This window comes from Aphanomyces astaci, assembly GCF_000520075.1.
Source record: "Aphanomyces astaci strain APO3 unplaced genomic scaffold supercont1.7, whole genome shotgun sequence".
NCBI classification, from domain to species: Eukaryota; Oomycota; class Saprolegniomycetes; order Saprolegniales; family Verrucalvaceae; genus Aphanomyces; species Aphanomyces astaci.
Genome location: NW_009798270.1, coordinates 594,988 through 614,061, shown reverse-complemented (window position 1 = coordinate 614,061; position 19,074 = coordinate 594,988). Strand labels below are relative to the sequence as shown.

The window sequence follows — 19,074 nt, the reverse complement described above, 5'->3', positions numbered from 1 at the left end:
CTATTTATAGTTTGTGCCGGTTTCCGAAGCCATCCATTGGTACAAAATATCATGGGTTGTATATTGTGCTTTCAAGTGAAATTTCGTGTTGTGACGTGGTTTCTCGTTGGAATTTAAATCGATTTGATTGGCTACCTCAGATGACCTCAAAATTATTAGCCAATCAAAACCTTCTCATTGAAATTCAACCAATCAGATCGATTGTGGATCGGTTTGGTCGGCGCGATTCGATTGCACCGCCTCCCCAAATTTGTATCAAATCGACAATTCACGTGATAACATTATTTACAGCGTTTCAACCTGTATTGAAATAGTGTACGCTGGCCAACCAGGATTGAGGATTTTTCCGGATCACGATGAAGAAGGCCAAGGTGACGACCGCCTCAGCACATGGCATCACGCTTCCGCCGGATGCGGTTCAGCGCGTCGCGTTGTTCATACCAGACGCAGTAGACTTCTTCAACTACCTGGATGCATTCCAAGGCACATCGACATCTCTGGGGCACCTTCAGCATCTGTGGACGGCGTCCTTCCACGCGCCGTTCCACATGCTGTGGCCGGAATTGCATCTCGATCAAGTGAGCGCGTTCAGGGTTGCGAGCCTCCAGCCCGACCGATCGTACTTTCAACGAATACACGTCCACGCTGTCTTCGACTTGGACATCCTGCGTGGCTGTGTTGCCACCACGAACGTGCTGGCCCTCTACACGTGCCCTCTGGCCAACGAAGTCGACGTGCCGCTTCAGGCTTGGTACCGCCAGCTTGCAACTCTCCCCATTGGCCATCTGACATGGCTACAAGGTCGACTTGTCGGGCGTCCTCAATCGATGAACCATCTGCTAGAGGTGCTGCCACTGATGACCTACCTAACATCCCTCGACCTGAGCCATGCCTGCGTGTCATCCCCCGATAATCTACTGGCATTCATCCGCGACTCCAAGCTCACACAGCTGTGTCTTCAAGACGTGTCGACTCTTGATCCTGTGACGTCCGAGCCGTCAAACCACCCGACCACCATGTCCCCACAAGGACTCTCGTCCCTCACCCACTGGCTAGCCACCCAACCCGTGACCAGATTTGGCCTGAGCAATTGGATACTTCCATCCAACCCCAAGGTCCTTTCCCACTTCTACCGTGCGTTATGGACGTGTCCAACTCTTCGATCGCTTTCTGCCCACAACCAGCCCCTTCCCCGCTTGGAAAACTTTGAGTGCTCGGTGCCATTAGCATTACGGCAACTCAGTTTGACACGATGCGATCTCGGTAGCGAAGACGTCAGGGCGTTGGCTATTGCCCTGCGTAACTCCACCGTCACGTGGTTGAATTTGTCGGACAATCCGCAAATTGGACCGGGTGGAACTCACGCTTTAGCTGCCGTCAGTCTTCGCATGTCTGTTGTCACCACACTCTTGCTGAACAACGTGGGTATGGGGTCCCTCGGCTGCAGTTTTTTGGCCCACTTCTTAGGAGACACAGTTGTCACGGAACTGTCTGTTGACTCGAATGACATTGACGACGGTGGTGTGCTCTTTCTCGGGTATGTTATGCGAATGACTCCGCGATTGCGGTCGCTGTCGATGCGCCGCAATGATATCTCCATTTCTGGGGCGGCGAACTTTCTTCATTCCCTGGAACAGCGACAGCAAGATGGTGATCAAGCCCCCCTTGTGATTGACTTGGACCACAACCCCATCGACGACGCGGACCAAGACTCTTTGAACGCGATGGCGTCGGAGCAACTTCCCCCCGACGCTGTCTTTTCATGCGTGTCGGACTTCAACCCAATGTGGTAGCTGGTTTTGGCACTGAAATCCCCAGTATAATTCAGCATCGTTCAAAGTTCCATGCTTCGTCGGAGTTATCCTCCGTGTAATGTAGAGTACTACTCAAGTTCTGCATTTCAGCAAAATAAAACAACCCTATGTATTGTCGATTTGATACAAATTTGGGGAGGGTGCAGTCGAATCGCGCCGAGCAAACCGATCCACAAACGATCTGATTGGTTGAATTTCATTGAGAAGGTTTTGATTGGCTAGTAATTTTGAGCTCATCTGAAGTAGCCAATCAAATCGATTTAAATACCAACGAGAAACCACGCCACAACACGAAATTTCACTCGAAAGCACAATATAACGTTAACTGTTAGTTTATTTCAGTCGAGGAAAATGACGAACGTAGCCATCGTTGGCGACATAAGCGAGGATAAACGTATGTCTAGACGAAGGAGTCGAGTTGATTTTGTATTCTATTCCGCTGTTTAAAACGTATACGTAGTATGTATGGACTTCAAATTTTGGCCGCCAGTTTTACGATGCTTTTTGGAAAAGTACCCACTACATTCCACGAGTCCACGAGAATACCGCTACGTATTTTTAAATAAGTATGTCGTAATTTAAGAAGATAACATCGAAATATAGCATCAAGTTAACAAACTAGTAAGTTAATATCAATGTTTGTCATAATTTATGACAATGTTAACTATCGAGAAAGTACATAACTTTGTCGTTGAATTGCTCAGCAACGACTTGTCTGGGTGTGATATAATTAATTTGAAAACTGATGAAATGACTGCGGGCTATATAACGAGACGTGATGTGTGGCGATTGCACTTATTTAGCACGCGTGATGTGACCTCAAACATGCCAAAAAACTGAAAAATAGCTTACTTTGGGTGTGATTATATCCCACAATAAGCATCGTAACACCGTCCATGCCGCTTTATTACGTAGTATCAATGCTGCTGTACATGCTACCATGTTCTTGCGTTGATCGGTGATCTCTGAGCCACGAAGCAGCACATTAAAGACGCATTTTGGCGAAAACTTCAAATATAGCGTGGTTGCAATCGTCATAATAAGTCATATTTGAAGCATTGTTCTGTATTATTATGTTAATTGGTTTTACAGTTAAATTTTCTCACAATTCAATGTCAAGTCCATTAAAATACCGAACAGTTTTGAGCTGAAGCTACTACACCATGCGTTCCAGGTCGTTGCGCCTTGTCGAAAGGCCAATCGAAAGTCCGCAGCCCCTAGTGTGTCTATCAGGTATGATAAGACCTAGTGCGATCGAGCTGCTTGGTATGCTGGCTCGATGTTTTGGTCATTTCCCGCACCCACCTGAAGCAATTTCAACGTCTCTTTCCAAAAATATTTCTTTAGAATACACTTGAAATGGGTTGCATTGACGTGATGAATAGCCATGGTGAGCGGAAGATGTGTCGATGGAAATCAACACGCAAAAAGTTAGTAGGTGCCTAGTATCTACTAAAATTCTGATCCGGCTTCACTGATTGGCTATAATTACCTTGAACACATCGTTTATTGGATGGCCACGGTTCATAAATTCATCAAGCGACTTGCCTAAAGCAGGAACTTCTCCATCGAATTTCATGCATTTTTTACTCAAAATTGGAGTAAATCAGTGCAAATTGAAGATAAGATCATGGTCTTTCTTCCTACGACTACCGGTAGTTTCGAAAATGCCAAATTCGGAATATTTCATATTTATATTACAGTTTGTATGACCCTGGTATCCCAAAAGGCCCATAGAAATAGTATCGTTATTGTATTCTGATACTACTATGTTAGTAGTACTTTTAAAAACAATGGATAAAACCCTGGAATTGCCAAAAAAGGTGAAAAGCACATGTCACTCATATCACAACGAACCCAATTAATATGGCCAATCATTCCACTTGAATTGGATTGTGAAACTTTTCATTGGCCCAGGTCATTCGCCAACATGCCACGGCGCCGACGGCGGCTGTATGACGACGGCGGCGTGCCGCAGCTTCCCCCGGAGCTAATCCAGCGCATCGCACTGTATGTCCCGGAGACTGCGAACTTCTTCTGCTACCTCGAGGCTTTTCATAAGGTGCCACTGCTGCTGGGAAACTTATGGTACCTGTGGCACCTCAGCCAAGAACAGCCCGACCTCGACGACCTGTGGCCCGAGCTGCACGTCCACAGCTTGACGTCGTCAAATCTGGCGTCAATCCAGGCCATGGCGCATGTGTTTTCCGTGATTCACTTCCACGAGACGTTTGATGTCGGGTTGCTGCAGCACTGTGTCTCGTCAACATGCGCCTTCACCATTCGTCTCACAACCACTGATGCCGATCACATTCTGGAACCAGTCGAGGAATGGTACGCTCAATTGTCCCGCCTGCCGATCTCGGAGCTGCGGTGGGAACGAGCCAGTGATCCCGATCACCGCCACATTGCGGCGCTGGTGTCATCGATGCCTTCCATGCCGTCGTTGCACTGCCTGGACCTGAGATTACCACCTTCCATGATCGAGCCCCTATTGCGCTATGTTGCGACATCGTCCCTTGTCGATCTCAGCTTGCAGGCCCAGGCGCTGCAAACAGACAGCGGCGTATCTTTGACCCCCACGGACATTCAGAGTCTGACCCACTGGCTTCAAAGCCAGCCCGTGCACAACCTGTACCTCGAAGGATGGAGTGCGTGGCACGTTCCTGAGACCATCATGGCCCAGTTTTACACTGCTCTATGGTCCAACCAGTCATTGTGGGCACTCGGCCTCCACTCGGTGCCGCTGCCCCATCTGGACGACTTCACCTTCGCATCGCCAGTGCACGTCCATTCGCTCGTCTTGCAAGGGTGCGACCTCGGACCTGCCGACATGAAAGCGCTTTCGCAAGGATTGCATCTGTCGTCGGTCACAGAACTGGACTTGACTGGCAACCCGCTCGAGTACACTGGCATCGACGCCCTTGCCAGCGTCCTTCCACACACCAAGATCGAAACACTCAAACTCATGCTCACTCAAACTGGCGACCGCGGCTGCGCTGCGCTCGCCGTCGCGCTCCCGCTGTCGTGCGTGGTGGACCTGGACCTGTCGATGAACCTCATCTCGTCCGTCGGCGCCACGGATTTGGCCCACGGGCTGTCCCAATCCGCCACTCTGTCGACACTTCAACTTCAGAGCAATTGCATTTCATCGACTGGCGCGGCCATGTTGGTTCGAACGCTCGGGTCACGACCTGTGCCAACCACGCTGGACTTGAGAAACAACACGTGGGACCACGACCAAGCGTTGAGGGAGATGGTGGACCAGCTGCCCTGTACACACGTCGTCGCCCTGCACACGAATTCGAGTACCGATTGTAGCCTCGATTGACGCGAACAACCAAGTCGTGCGTGCATGTTCGTGTCAAGGGTGTTAGTAAGTTTGGTTAGGGGTTCACTGTAATTCTACCACGTTGTTTGTGGTTGAGTCGTGTGTGTACGATATCACCGCGAAATCGATGTGTCATGAAAGCGTAGCACGGCGAGGTCATTTATACGTCCGTGGTGTGTTGCAACTACACCATTTTTCTATTGACTTGGGACTTTTTTCAACGTTGTTGGCTTGGCGCTCATTCGAAAGGGCGATGTGTCCATTCATTTGGCCTTGTGGCCAATAGAATTGACACATAGTGCCGCAACACCCTTTGAAATGTACCATGCTACCAATGGAAAAGGCTCCACTACCCAACAATGTGCCAAGTAGCATTTCGAATCTGCCGTGCTTGAAGTTGAGTTGGATCGAATATGAAATTTTATTATCAAATACGCGACGACATGAAAAAAGCAGATAAAATCATCGAAACTTGCAGCAAACAGCTACATGTCGACGTCCATGTCTTCCATTCGGTCCGCACGACCGTAGAAGTACTCCAGACGAGGGGATGCGCTTGTATTTCGTGCGTGGCTATGAACATGGCTAGTGTATCGTGAGCGATGACCTCGTACTGGTGTCTGTGGTGCAGCGCTCTCCATTGTTGCACGGAATGCGATTTTGAAAAGTGAAAAAAATGGGCGCGAAGATCGCCCGACTGCAACCTTCTAGAATAAACTCAACTTCAAGCACGGCAGATTCGAAATGCTACTTGGCACATTGTTGGGTAGTGGAGCCTTTTCCATTGGTAGCATGGTACATTTCAAAGGGTATTGCGGCACGACGTGTCAATTCTATTGGCCACAAGGCCAAATGAATGGACACATCGCCCTTTCGAATGAGCGCCAAGCCAACAACGTTGAAAAAAGTCCCAAGTCAATAGAAAAAAGGTGTAGTTACCTCGTCAGTACTTTACAAGTGTCAGTGAAATCGGATAAAAAACCCAGTACAGCTCCAAGCGGAACCTTGAAAACTCTAAACCCATACAGTTAATCAATGTACCCGACCACCTAGCGCTATGATGGCAACTGTGATTATTCGTACAGGGGGACGGAACCAGCATCGCTTTCATGTCCTTAACGATCCGTGTACTGGATACAGCCATTGCTGGGAGTGAAGAACTTAGAAGAGCGAAGAAATGTACAGTACTCGTCCCAAAACATGATCAACGATTCCATGTTGGACTCACAATGGCACCGATTCCTCCGCAGTCGCCAATGCCTGTTGTTCGCATCATAATTTATGAGTATTAGGATGTGAAATGGGAGTAACGTTACTGTACTATACAACGTGTGTAGTTGTAGAGCGCCCTTGCTTTCCACGTCCAGTACTAACGTTGGTACAGATCAAGTGTTGTAGGTATGGCATAGCTTTGAATCATTGGACAGAGCGACGACTACATGCCTAATCTTCTAATGAGTCATAAATAAGGCAAGCTGCACCAAAAAAAGTGCGATACTTCTCGATTTATGCGTGTCATCCTTGCGCAGGGGCCATGCTAATCTTCTCTGTATCGTTCCAATTTTTACGGATGACCCCCGAAGGGGTTCCTGATGTTCACCAAATGTTAGTTGTACCAGTCATGTCAATTCGTCCCGAGTTCGATCCCACGTGGATGCAAGTTGTTTTCGGATTTTACGGATAATATTGATAACATCCGGACACTCGGGACGCGCGCCTTTTTTCATTTGGCGATTTCCTGAAATGGCGCCACCGCGAAGCAAGGACGAGCTGTTAAATGGCGCCCTTGAAAGCAAGCGCCATCGGTCCAGGAGTCCTAGGCGTGGATCGCAGCAGCGACCTCGAAGTCGCTCGAGGAACAGGCACGGACGTCGCGAGGAAGATAGCCAGCATGGGGAGCAACGTCGTCGTGAGCGCGACTCGAGTGGCCCTCCCAGGGATCAACGTTCGAGTAACCGACAAGACTCTGACCGTGATGCCGGACGTACATCGGGACGTGATGAAGCAAGCCGACACGAAGACTCTCGTAGTCCTCGGAACAAGAATGCACGGCGAGCAGAGCCGCATCGCGGCGATGGAAAGGGTGACCCGAACTTGCCCGCCGTCAACGACGACCCGCGAGTGGGCACGGTGCTTCCATGTACGATCAAGGCGCTTAAAGGGAATACGGGTCGCAACACCGAGTCGTTTGATCCTGCGTCGACGTTGGTTCGTCCGTCGATGCGAGTTGTCGTCGGTCCCAAGAAGCGCGTGTTTGACAAAGTGTTGAAGCACGACGACGTGGTCGTGGTCCCCGACTTCTTCTGTGCCGAGGACGATTGGTCCATTTACTACAAGTTGATCGAAGAAATGCGATCGATTCAGTCGGCGGGGCAGTCCAAGTCGGAGTGGATTCCCTGGGCGGAAGGGTGCCACTTGATCTCGCAAAACCCCACAGGGTGCCCCACGTACGAGGACGTGTTGAAGCGGACGGGCGAGTACTTCAATATGAAACAAGGGTCCCAAGGCACGCGCTTCAACTGGTACCGCGACAGTTCGGACTGGAAGCCGTTCCATCACGACAGCGCCGCGTACAACCCGCATCGCGCGCGCAATCAAAATATCACGGTCGGTGTGTCATTTGGTTCGGAGCGCGAGTTGTCGTTCCTGCATGCCAAGAACGGGTCGCGCATTTACTTTCCACAGACGAATGGCATGCTGTTTGCGTTTGGCCGGGACGTCAACATTAATTGGAAGCACGGCGTGAATGCGCTGGCAAACGAGCACTTTAGCGGCAAAGGGCGGATTTCCATCATTTTGTGGGGACTCGCGCAAGATGTGGTCGAAGAACCAGACAGTCCGCCGTTGCTGACAAACGACGCGAGAAATGGCTTTGACAACTCGAATCATCGCAGCGACCAGCGTGGCGATCGCGGTCGCTCTTCGCACACCCCGTTCAATGATGGAACCCAACCGCGTCGTCGGTAGAGTATCACAAAGACGGTATGCAGTCATTACATGTATGAAATCTAGTACACAACTAGTACTCACGATTGTACTATCCAATATCAATGAAACGCTCGCCGTTTCATCCACAATGTTCGCGTCGGTTTAGCTTCGAAACATTGTACATAGTGCATTGACAGCATTTCTCCAAAACACACATGTCATGCTGTTCATGGCACGCGGTGTATTCGATGCTGGTGCTGGTTTCTATGGCGTTGAACGAAGCTACAGCACTGGACCCCAACCACCCAACAGACCCATGGGGATGGACAATGGTGCACACGTACATCACCGTGATCTTTGTTGGGATTTGTGTGCTGCTAGCATCGCTTGCCTACTGTCAAACTCGCGGGTACATTCGCAACTGCTGGAACAAGTCGGACGATGAGGCCAGCGACGCGTATGTGGACATGGGAGCTGCCAGCAAAAAAGCGTCAAGTGACCGCCTTGTGTGATGAAATAATCTCGACGAATAATAAAGGATTCACGTTAGTAGGATGTACATGGGGCAACTGGTGGTGGCAAGTAGCTGTAGTTGCGGCTAACGTTACTTGTACAACTTGCAAGTATTCTAAGGCTGGAGCGCTGGTTGGTCGACATGTTATCATGGACATTATCCTCGGTGCAAATGCATGCATTCGCACTGTCAGTCGATTAATCCTCTTTCTTATGCCATAGAAAGTTCCCAATGCTGTGCTGCATGTCGACTCTTCCAGACGGTGTAGATATGTACTTGACTGGACAATATCGTCGTCGGTGGTTGGTTGAGACTACTGTATGACCGTCCGCACTCACTACTCCAAGATCGGAATCGCGTGCCGAAACTTGTCGGGAGCGGCGTCGTTGAGGGCAGACCGACACACGACAAAGTGCCGCCACTTTTTGATGTCAAACATGTACAACTTGTGGTTCCATTCCAAAGAGATGACTCCCGCCATGAGCGCCGTGGACTTGTCCATGTAATACGTGCCGCACCAGATCCACCCCGACAGGTTGAGCACGTACTTGGCCTGCGACGACAGCAGTAGCGACGGGATGTCCAACGCGGTGTCAGTCTGGCGGATGTACTTTTCGACCACGAACGTCCCCACGACACTGGCCAAGCAGATGCCCATGGAGCTAAACACGTACGAGACCCGCCCGATCTCCACGACGCCGCTGTCACAATGTAGGGCATAGTCCATGTTGACGGCGGCGCACACGCGGTCGAGCTGGGCGTCGACGACGTTTGGTCTCAGTTGCATCCAAACCCACACGGCGAACGACGCCACCCACGCGCTCTTGCCAGCGTAGAACGACGTGTAGTGCTGCGTGACGCAACTGAAGGCGTCGTTCAGGACAAACACAAACCACTGCAGCTCCACCGACGCCAGCATCATATTGTACCACAATTGGGGGACCGACTCAAAACCGAGGACCCCCCCCGGTCTTCCAGCAGTAGCGTAGCCGTATTCAAGTACAGCATGGCGGAAATGCTGCGCGCAAACAGAAACGGCCGACCCGCCCACACGAGCCCCACGAGGCGGCTCATGCGGAAGATGTTGGCTTCTTCGACGTTGCCCCGCGCCGCGACGGCGTACGCAAACACGAAAAACGCCAGCACGCAGATGAGCACGGTCATGTACTGGACACACGTCCACAGCACGAGCGACAGGTCCGTGGGCACTTCCGAGGGCTTTGGAAGGAACGACTGCGCAGTGTACGATGCAGACACGGTCGTGATCGTACCAACATCGCCTTGAAATGACACGACTTCTCGTTGTCCTACTACCCAGTCGTACAAGTAGCACCAGCTAACGAATAGCCACGCACGATCGCTGTGTGTTTCATCGAGCAACTCGAGTCGAAACAACGACGGCTCGGTCGTGTTGACAATGAATTGAAGAAAGTCAACGCGTAGGGGACGCACGGCCTCGTACGCTTTCGTCATGGCTGCTTGCAGTGGGAAGAACGTGGCGTTGTACTTGGCGGAAAAGCGAAACGTCTCGGCGTACGAGCTGGCGCAGTCGCTTTCGGCATACGTGTCCATTGTGCAAAAGTCCACCAAGTCGGCCGGTGCAAGATGGTGGTTGGCATCAAAGGCCAACAATGCAAACAGGGCAAGGTACTCATCCGGCGCAAATTCCTCGACGCTGGACGTCTCGCAAGGCTTCGACGTGCTGAACCCCGTATACAATTGCGTTTCTTGGGGGGTCAGGGCCAGCATTGTCGGGTTGTCGTTGCCGCACATGAGGTCGCCCCCCGTGACGCGGATAGCTCCCCCAAGCCATTGAAAGGGGAACATTGTGATGTAGTTCTTGTGGGGAACGGCATCAAAGTCACTATGGGCGGTTTCGTCGTTGTAGATGAGCGTCGATAACGCGTCCACCAGAGCAATCGACGCGCGGCTCAATTCGTGCGGGCACGCCACGTAAACCATGTCCACAACTCCGAATGGCCCCACGGATGTCGTGAACTGAGCCAGTCCGCTGATGTATGGCGTCTGAAATGTGTAGTTGTCCGCGAGCAGCATTTCCCGGGTAACGTTGGCAAATGCAAACTCTGAACTCGAGCGAACGAGGCTGAGGCCAGTGACTTGGGTGACGTTACTTGATATGGCCCATAGGTCCCCTGCAAACCCCCAGTACATTTTGACGGAGGTGGGCTGCGCTGGCGTGAACTTTGTCAGTTTAGAATTCAGAGTGATGGGGTACTCAAACCCCAGTGCGTTCTTGATTCGAACCACGTCTGACATGCCCACAGAGCGCATGGATTGCCACTGCAGCACAAATTCCGTGATGTTATGGGTGTTTCTCCAGTACGCCACTTCCGTCGCCACTTCCCCCATCAACGACGAAGCGAGTTTGGTGCTGGCCAGCCAAGTCCGGCCAATCAGCGTCTGCACCAGCGTGAGCCCCACCCCCACGTGGAAAGCACTCCCCCAACAGGTTTCCCATTCACTCCACGATCGAAAATTCCTCAACACACCTTCCATGTACACGGCTCCGTTGGATCTCATACGTTGTTGGCACCGCGCTTGTCGCGCCGACGTCGCCGCCATCTCCCATTGCATGCCAAAGTCCACCCAGCAGTATTGCGTAAACATGTACGGCATCGCACACGGGTCCATGAGCCGAAGGTTTCCGATCACTTTGTCCAGGGGTTGCGTCTCGTACAGTTCTCGATGCCCGAGGGTATCGCTAAATACAATCATCGAGTTGACGGCCGAACCGTTGTTGGGACTAGTTGACGCCACCAGCGTCGCGGAGTTTAGAAGCAACACACCAGACCGCGTATTTAATGCGTGCAGGTTGATCACATTGGCCAGAAACACGTGGGTGTGCGCTGTACTGAATTCGGCCCAGTAAAAATCATTGCCAAGGATCGCCGCCGCGGTTTCCATGGCATACACGATGCTCCCAACAAGCGTACACAAAACGTAAAGCAGCACCACTACCGCCAGCAGTTTGGCCTTGATGGTTTTGTGAATGCTGTTGTTTTCAATCAGAAGTACGTCCACGAACGGACTGTGCGTAGGGAACGCCATGGTCAGCCGCGCTGGCTTGCGCAATTGTGTGCTTTTCGACGGGTTGCCAAGGGATCTGCGAATGGAATGCGGCAGTTTGAAGATCTTGATCATCGTTGCCGACTGCACTTTTGCAGACGTTCTGGTGGACGCGACGCCCGACCGACACGCGATCACGAGGCGCTCAAACGCATGGGGAAAGCGTAGCACAGGGTCGCACCGTTTGAACTCGAACTGGTCTGTTTGCATGAGCAACCACAGGTTGATGTCGAATAGATACACTTCGCTCCGCCACGAGAATCGCAGGATGCCGCACATGGCGAGACTGGCGCTGTCCAAGCTCCAAAAGCCAAGGCATCCCCCCGCTTCGTTCATGAATGCCATCACCGCCCCCGGTAAGAGGAGCGTGGGGGAGTACGACGCCACAGGGATGCGGTGGCACGCTCGCACGACAGACGCCGTCGCGACAATCGACATGACGTGGATGCATCCCAACACCAGCAAGCGTGATGGGTGGCCCACGGATAGCGTGCCACTGGAACACACAACGTTGGAACTGATGGCTGTGACTTCGCATTGTCGATCCATGGTCGTAACTAGCGACGGGGGAAATGCAACGTCCACGAAAACGTACATGGTCCACACCAGCAAGCAACTAGTTGGGGCATACAGCCGGGTATACGGAGTAGTCACATGGCACAGGAGTTCGTTGAGCACGTAGGTAACCCAGAGCGACTCACCAGACAACATCATCGATATCCACGCACTGCGACGGGTGTCGACCAGCACAGACAAGTCCCCGAAAGAGGACCGCGACGCCGGCGCGGTGGCTAGGCACAACATGGCGACGATCCCGCGCACGACGAGGAAGGGGCGGCCGATCCAGTTGGAACCTGCGACACGGTTGAACACAAACCAATTCCGCTGGAGCGAATGCTGTGAGGGCACCCACGTCGCAGAAGTCAGCAAAGCCACGAAGCCCAGCACCACCGACACGTACAAGGCGACCCACCACAGGTACGCCGCAAAGCTCTGCGTGATGCTTCTGTCGCTGATGGTCGACACTGCGGGGGAATACTGTCGTGAGATCAGGGTCAACGTCGCGATGTCTCCATGGAACGCCACCACTTCGCGGGACCCAGTGACCCACTCGTACACCATCATCCAACCAAACACACTCCATGGGTCGCCTTCGAGGATGGATGGCTGGGAAGCAATCTGCACATCGAAACCCGTATAAACGAACTGCATGATGCTGATGTTCATCGCCGCCGTGCGATCAATCACCATCAGGGTCGTGTTGGTGTTGGATAACGGTGCCAACACATCGAACACCATGCTGGACACACCAAAGAGGTGGTGGCACGGGTCTGAGCTGTCGCATAGGTTGGCCGCTTGGCTCCACGCAACAGCATCCACGAGTGTAGCTGCAAAGAGACTGGTGGTTGGGCTCCACACGACACTGAGCCGCTGGTCAACATCGCCATTGCATGGGTCGTCAAACCGGAACGACTCTTGAGCAAAGAGCGTGGGGTGTCCCCCTAAACAAAACAACGCACCCCCCGTAAAAGACAGCGCCGAATTTATCCACTGCTGGGGCGTGGGAAATACAGACCGGGGGGGCGTCGATTCAAACGCAAGCCGGAAACGGTTGTTGGATTGCATCAACGTATTCACTTGGGCCTCAAAGGACTCGACGTACAGTCGCAGGGCGGTTGGGACGTCGAGAAACTTCATGTCAATAGCCCCGAGAGGGCCTACCTGACTGGCCACGGCGGCCCTTCCGATATCAAAGTTGTTTTGGGCGATCAATTGTGTCATTTGCAATCGGTCCCATGCCCCAAACCAATTGGCGTGGTTACGCACGAGCGATTGGTTTTCCCCCAAGACGGTCATGCCAAAAAGCAGACTCGGGGCCATCGAGAATGACGTCCATGTGGCTTCTTGAACCTTTTCCGGCGCAAGGGTTTTGATTTGGATATGTCGGACGACCCCCACAGCGTTCTGAATCCCAAATGTTTCGCTGATGCCCGGTCGATGTCCATTGCTCCAGTTCAGCGTGAACGCCGTCAAGCTGTACGAGAGCCAGTACGTGGCTTCGTCGTCCACTGGAACCCACGAGTGTTGGAGCATATAGGTCATCCATTGCACGCCATGGGGGGTCGACTGCACGGCGTCGCCGATGCTTGACATGAACGGGCCATAGAACGTGTGCACCCACTCGACAAAGTCCACGTTGCGGTACACGGCTTCAAAGTACATGGCGGCGTTGTGTCGTTCTGTGGCATCACATCGCGCTTGCCGAGCGCGGGTAAACGCGAGTTCCCACCGCCGATTCAGGTCTACCCAGCAATACGGAATCGCCATCCCAGCAATGTCGATTGTGTCGACTTGGCGTATGGAGGTAATGGCGGGGGCGACGGCCGACACTTCGGTGTACAGAATTTTGCGTGCATATGTCGGGCTTACTAGGGTGGCGGTGGTGTCCAACGAAGCGCACAATGTGCCTGTTAATGTGACAGTAGTGGCAGAGCCGCCCAATATTGTGTCCAAGCGCATGTTGAGGAGGTCACTCAGGAGGATTTGAAGGCTGGACGACCGAAACGACGGCCAATACATGTTGTTGTCCATGTATTCCCTGAACGTGACCAGGGCGTAGATTCCCAGACACGCACTCGACAATACATACACCAAGCCACACACGTCTTGCAGGCGCTGCCATGAGGTTTGCCTCGTGTGTATTACCGTCTGGGACTCTGTGCGAGACGACATTGGTAGCGCCAAAGGTTCAGAAATGTAACTCTTAAGCAGCTACAGTATTTGTAACTGCTCTGGTCCATAATGAAACCGCAGTACGCGGAATCGAATGAATACCAATACTAGGTAATATTTTCCTTCGCGCTGTTGAACTCGAGTTGCGGTTGGGCTGACACCAACATTAGTTGAACGTCGTCGCCCTCAATGCAGCCACTTCGCGCCCGCCACTCGCATATTGTCGACTAGCCAATCCATCCCACGCAGAACCTTGTCGAGATTCCTGTCATGCATGCCAATCGGTGAATGAACACAAGTCACTCACTGCGACGATACAGTATGTCCATGTCGATTCCTGGCGCTAATTCAAGAGCCAAAGGGATAGCTGGGTCACCCTGCTCCTCCAATAACGGTATATTCAGAAGCGTATACTGTAGCTAGTCATTATTCTTTGCGTCTGTCAGTGGCAGTCACAAGGAATCGTTCGTCAGAGATGTAGGCACTGCCGACCAAGGCAAACACACTGACGCACATGTTCATCGGAAAATGAGGTACAAGTACTCTGCCTGGTCAAGTGCATTACACGTGATGCCATACAGTAAGACTTTGGGATGATGTTGATATTATTTCAGTCATCATAACTTGCAGTACAGTACACGACGACAATAATGATGAAACCGCCCATACAGGATCAAGAGTCGCGATGGGTCGCTGGACTACACTACTGTAGTCGAAGTTGGTTAATGGAGCTCGAAGAAGGTTCAATGATCCTGTGAGTATGTGGGTATGGACCAGGCATGAGACACGGTCGAGGCCATGGACGATGTAGAAGGCCACCTGATGGCGTCGCAAGTTGTTCGACCTCCATGAAGGATGAGGTTGGTAGAACAACAGGAGCGTGATTTTATTTAAACTTCGTCAATTCCAATACTCAACCCAAGTGAAACTGTGGCGGCAGAATAAAAAGCGTGCACGACCACACAGCACACATACGTTTTTTTGATCTGCCACTAGTATGTCGCACCCAACGCCACCGCCCGCGCCGACATCACCAGCACGTAAAGCCGCGCCCTCTCCTTCCAAGGCTGGCGCGCAACTGGTGTCTGCCACGCCGCCATTATCTCCAGCCAGATCTCCCGCCAAGTCTCCGGTCAGGTCGGCTGTGCCTACGCCAGGCTCGCCATTACACCGTGCGACGCAGTCCTTTGAATCGTTATACACGTTGGGAAGGCAATTGGGCGAAGGTATGCCATCTATCATCACATAAATGCATAGTTCCACGGGTCGACTCCACGACGTACGTAGGCAACTTTTCCATCGTGAAGGAGTGCAAGCTCAAGGCCACGGGCGAGACGTTCGCTGTCAAGTGCATCAAGAAGGCGTCACTGAAGAAGAAAGATCTGGCCAATATCCACCGCGAGATGGACATCTTGTTCAAACTCGACCACCCCAACATCGTCAAGCTGATCGACGTGTTTGACAACGAGGCCGGCGACATGTGCTACCTCGTCATGGAGCTCGTCACGGGCGGCGAACTCTTTGATCGAATCATAGCCAAGGACCATTACACAGAGAATGAGGCCAAGGTAAGCAGCATGCGTGGTCTCCATCTGCGTACCTATCCTCGTCACAATGTATGCATTAGGTCGTCGTGCGAACGGTCGCCAGTGTCCTCGTGTACTGCCATGCCCAAGGCATTGCCCACCGTGACCTCAAACCAGAGAACCTCCTCTATGCGACCACCGCAGACAACGCCACCATCAAGATTGCCGACTTTGGATTCGCCATCATCGCGGCCGAAGGCGTCGTCATGCAAACCATGTGCGGGACCCCGGGGTACTTTGCCCCAGAAGTGATTGCACATCGTCCGGTACGCACTCCCATGAGTGGTCGAGTCGGTTTCTAATGGCATCGTTAGTACGAACAAAAGTGCGACATTTGGAGCTTGGGGGTGATCACGTACATCTTGTTGTGTGGATTCCCTCCGTTTTACGACGAAAGCTCGGTCCAAGAGATGGAAAAGGTACCAACTGGCTGCCCTTGCCTTTCAAACATGGTTGAACCAACACTGAAGACAACGACCTACTGGTAGATTCGGCGGGCCGAATACGATTTCCCGTCGCCATACTTTGACGACATCTCAGACCTGGCCAAGGACTTTATCCGGAAGATGCTCGTCGTCGACGTCGAGTCCCGGCTCAGCGCCGACGACGTCCTCGCGCACCCGTGGCTCGTGGACGCCACCGCCAACCCGACGCAGGCCGAGCTGGACGCGATGCCGCAGCTCCGCCACGTCGGCACGAACCTCCAGAACCCCGGCGCCATCCGAGCCAAGTTCAAGCGGGGCATCAACGCCGTGATGGCGCTCAATAAGACGGGCCGCCTCGTCGCAACCAAGAAAGGAAAAGTCTAGGGACGTTCAACCTATACTAACGTGCCCAGTGTCAATGTCGTCGACGGGTTGTGAACGGTGGTGGAAAACATTCAAAGCATGGACGACGGATGGGTTTAGTATTTGGTGCTGGCGTTGGTGCTGTTATTGGAGCTATATGAGTCGAGGAGCTGGCGAACGCTATAAAGTAGGGACTGGGTGGCACATGTACAGTAGGCAAGTAAGGGCTTCACTACCTAAAGCAATGTCACGAGTGATGATGTTGAACTGTGTGCATTCGCTATACTAGTGGTAGTGTCAGCTACTCGTCAAAAGACAACTCCACGTGGCTCCACCGCTGTTGATATGTGTACAAGGGAACAACTGTTGGCTAGGCACTACAAATACTTGACACTTCAGCGAGGTGATGTTTTGTTTGGTCGACTGTCTTGTTTCATACTGATAATACTACGGTAGAGCGCATCCACAAACGATTCAGTCACGTAGCAGGGGGCACAATGCACTCGACAACTTCGTTCTTCTTGTGTAATCCAAGCACGCGCAGACATATGCACGCGTACGTGACGTCCATCTCGGAGGCGGACAGCAACGAACTCTCGCCCATGCGCACGAGCACTCGCTGGACAGCGTGCATGAACTCTGGCTCTTTGATCTTCTCCAGCACGACACACGGCTTTTTTTGCTGGGGGCCCAGATGCACGACCCCGTCGCTGCCCATGGCGGACAGCGGCATATCCACGGCGTCTCGTAGGTGCTTATCCACGGTCGTCTGTCGCGATTGGCGCCACGACGCCTTGGTTGCCGTGAGATTCAGCACTCGCGTCGCAACATGCAAGGCCACATGCGCTGCAAGGTTGAACATTGGCTGGTCTGTCCGGGTGGCAGGGGGTTTCCGACTGGACATCATCTTCCCTGTAAAGAACGCCGAGTAGCCGTCCCAGAGACAGCCGGGGTTCCGAAGCTGTTGCTCGCTGCGTCTTGTCATCTTGTCAAACGCGGCTTGCGCGGTCGGGAGCATGCGCGAGGCCAGGATGAGCTCGCCCAGACACGCGTCGGTGAACTCGTCGTTGTGCCGATCCAACGACGACAGCCACACCGTGGACGGGGACTCGATGCCGTAGACGAGCCCGGCGACGTCCGCCTCCAACACGTCGTCAAACAACGTCGTCAAGTGCGTCGCTCGCAGCTTCAAGTCGGTCGGGGCTGACGAGAGGGCCACCACGGCGTCCGCGAGATGTGGCGTGAACACTGTGACGCTGGACCGGTACCACGTCAATCCCGTGATGGCTTTAAACCCCGAGGTCTTGGGGTAGCCATAGAATTGCATCATGGCATCCCGCCATGGGTTGCTTCGAGGTGGAGACAGACTGGAAAATGCTGGCGTGGGTGCGTCCTCGGGCAGCAGGGGCAATCCCGTCGGGATGTGAAACTGCTTTTGGATCGCATCGATTGCTTGCATCACACCCACGTTCACGGAGTCGTTGTTGGACGAATCCGACTCGAGTAACGTCGCGATCGTAGTGATGGACGAGTTCCATGGCCACGGGTACCCCACCGCAGGGACCAACGGCACAGTTGTGGGCGGGCCAAAGTGGTGCATGGTGTAGCCAGGGTACGGCTGGTACAGCCGCGCGATGTTGTCGGTCACGTACAGGTACGGGCACCCTTGAAACTGCAGCGCAAGGCGCGGAATGGGACATTGTACCGGCGTGGGCACTGGGGTCGGGGCGTCCGTGATGTTGTAGTAGTCGCGGACTTGGTCAAATGTCATGAACGACAGCTTGAGCATCTCCATCTGGCGCGCCGCGTTGTTGTTGAACACCGTTTGGACTTTGTCTTTGAGCTTTGTCCACGCCGCCGACCAGTTGATTTCGCCCAAGCTGAAGTTGCGCACCTTGTCGATGATACGTCGTAGCCGCACCACGGCTTTGTCCATGAAGCGGCTCTTCATGGCCGACAGCGAATTGTCAAAATACTTGGATACAGCGTAAATAGGGTTGTCTTTCATGCGCATTTCCTTCATCTGCTCATCCAAGTTCGGCCATTTCACCACAACGATCTTCATATTGGTCACGCCTTCCACTGGCTGCAGCGTTTCGGCGTGCTTGGGAACGTACGGCGCATTGCCGGCTGACACCACCACCAGTGCAACGATGACCAATCCATGCCGCTGACGAGCTATCATCTCCAACGGAATTTGATCAATGTAGAGAGGTTCATATCCAGCATGCATGTTGCTTGGTGTTGAGGTTTCTTCATGGTCGCGTTGAAAATGGCTTTTACAGTACCGTGG

At 52.8% G+C, this 19,074-nt stretch overlaps 8 protein-coding genes across 8 annotated transcripts in view; 6 read left to right on the top strand and 2 right to left on the bottom strand.

Moving 5' to 3' along the window:
• H257_04141 (hypothetical protein) overlaps nt 1-338 on the top strand; it is a gene marked incomplete at both ends in the record, with an annotated part of 3,604 nt that extends 3,266 nt beyond the window's left edge. Inside the window, one exon of the mRNA XM_009828536.1 lies at nt 315-338. Within this exon, the coding sequence (XP_009826838.1) occupies nt 315-338 (24 nt within the window). The remainder of the gene's footprint in view (nt 1-314) is intronic.
• Nucleotides 339-350: 12 nt separating this feature from the next.
• On the bottom strand, nt 351-1,896 carry H257_04140 (hypothetical protein). Its single transcript, XM_009828535.1, has one exon. It carries the CDS (start codon nt 783-785, stop codon nt 384-386), a length of 402 nt encoding a protein of 133 aa, XP_009826837.1. The 5' UTR covers nt 786-1,896; the 3' UTR covers nt 351-383.
• Nucleotides 1,897-3,730: 1,834 nt separating this feature from the next.
• H257_04139 (hypothetical protein) lies at nt 3,731-5,265 on the top strand. The gene has a single exon (XM_009828534.1). The coding sequence runs from the start codon at nt 3,745-3,747 to the stop codon at nt 5,143-5,145; it is 1,401 nt and encodes a 466-aa protein (XP_009826836.1). The 5' UTR covers nt 3,731-3,744; the 3' UTR covers nt 5,146-5,265.
• A 1,657-nt stretch (nt 5,266-6,922) lies between these two features.
• H257_04138 (hypothetical protein) lies at nt 6,923-8,112 on the top strand (the record flags this gene model as incomplete). The annotated part of the gene is made up of 2 exons (XM_009828533.1): nt 6,923-7,171; nt 7,228-8,112. The coding sequence occupies 2 exons, from the start codon at nt 6,923-6,925 to the stop codon at nt 8,110-8,112; spliced, it is 1,134 nt and encodes a 377-aa protein (XP_009826835.1).
• A 136-nt stretch (nt 8,113-8,248) lies between these two features.
• H257_04137 (hypothetical protein) lies at nt 8,249-8,628 on the top strand. The gene has a single exon (XM_009828532.1). It carries the CDS (start codon nt 8,289-8,291, stop codon nt 8,583-8,585), a length of 297 nt encoding a protein of 98 aa, XP_009826834.1. The 5' UTR covers nt 8,249-8,288; the 3' UTR covers nt 8,586-8,628.
• An 86-nt stretch (nt 8,629-8,714) lies between these two features.
• On the top strand, nt 8,715-13,312 carry H257_04136 (hypothetical protein). The gene has a single exon (XM_009828531.1). The coding sequence runs from the start codon at nt 11,598-11,600 to the stop codon at nt 12,354-12,356; it is 759 nt and encodes a 252-aa protein (XP_009826833.1). The 5' UTR covers nt 8,715-11,597; the 3' UTR covers nt 12,357-13,312.
• Nucleotides 13,313-15,379: 2,067 nt separating this feature from the next.
• On the top strand, nt 15,380-17,008 carry H257_04135 (CAMK/CAMK1 protein kinase). The gene is made up of 5 exons (XM_009828530.1): nt 15,380-15,633; nt 15,695-15,975; nt 16,035-16,259; nt 16,308-16,412; nt 16,482-17,008. Exons 1-5 carry the CDS (start codon nt 15,405-15,407, stop codon nt 16,800-16,802), a joined length of 1,161 nt encoding a protein of 386 aa, XP_009826832.1. The 5' UTR covers nt 15,380-15,404; the 3' UTR covers nt 16,803-17,008.
• Nucleotides 17,009-17,259: 251 nt separating this feature from the next.
• On the bottom strand, nt 17,260-19,014 carry H257_04134 (hypothetical protein; the record flags this gene model as incomplete). Its single annotated transcript, XM_009828529.1, has 1 exon — nt 17,260-19,014. The coding sequence occupies one exon, from the start codon at nt 19,012-19,014 to the stop codon at nt 17,260-17,262; it is 1,755 nt and encodes a 584-aa protein (XP_009826831.1).
• Between the last annotated feature and the right edge of the window lie 60 nt (nt 19,015-19,074).

What these genes read in the sequence shown, in the direction of transcription:
- H257_04140 (XM_009828535.1), bottom strand. Translation starts at nt 785, where the DNA reads ATGGCCAATGGGGAGAGTTGCAAGCTGGCGGTACCAAGCCTGAAGCGG.
- H257_04139 (XM_009828534.1), top strand. Translation starts at nt 3,745, where the DNA reads ATGCCACGGCGCCGACGGCGGCTGTATGACGACGGCGGCGTGCCGCAG.
- H257_04137 (XM_009828532.1), top strand. Translation starts at nt 8,289, where the DNA reads ATGTCATGCTGTTCATGGCACGCGGTGTATTCGATGCTGGTGCTGGTT.
- H257_04136 (XM_009828531.1), top strand. Translation starts at nt 11,598, where the DNA reads ATGCTGTTGTTTTCAATCAGAAGTACGTCCACGAACGGACTGTGCGTA.
- H257_04135 (XM_009828530.1), top strand. Translation starts at nt 15,405, where the DNA reads ATGTCGCACCCAACGCCACCGCCCGCGCCGACATCACCAGCACGTAAA. An exon ending in GGGAAGGCAATTGGGCGAAG is followed by an intron (nt 15,634 to 15,694) that starts GTATGCCATCTA and finishes CGACGTACGTAG; the next exon opens with GCAACTTTTCCATCGTGAAG. An exon ending in AAGTGATTGCACATCGTCCG is followed by an intron (nt 16,260 to 16,307) that starts GTACGCACTCCC and finishes TGGCATCGTTAG; the next exon opens with TACGAACAAAAGTGCGACAT.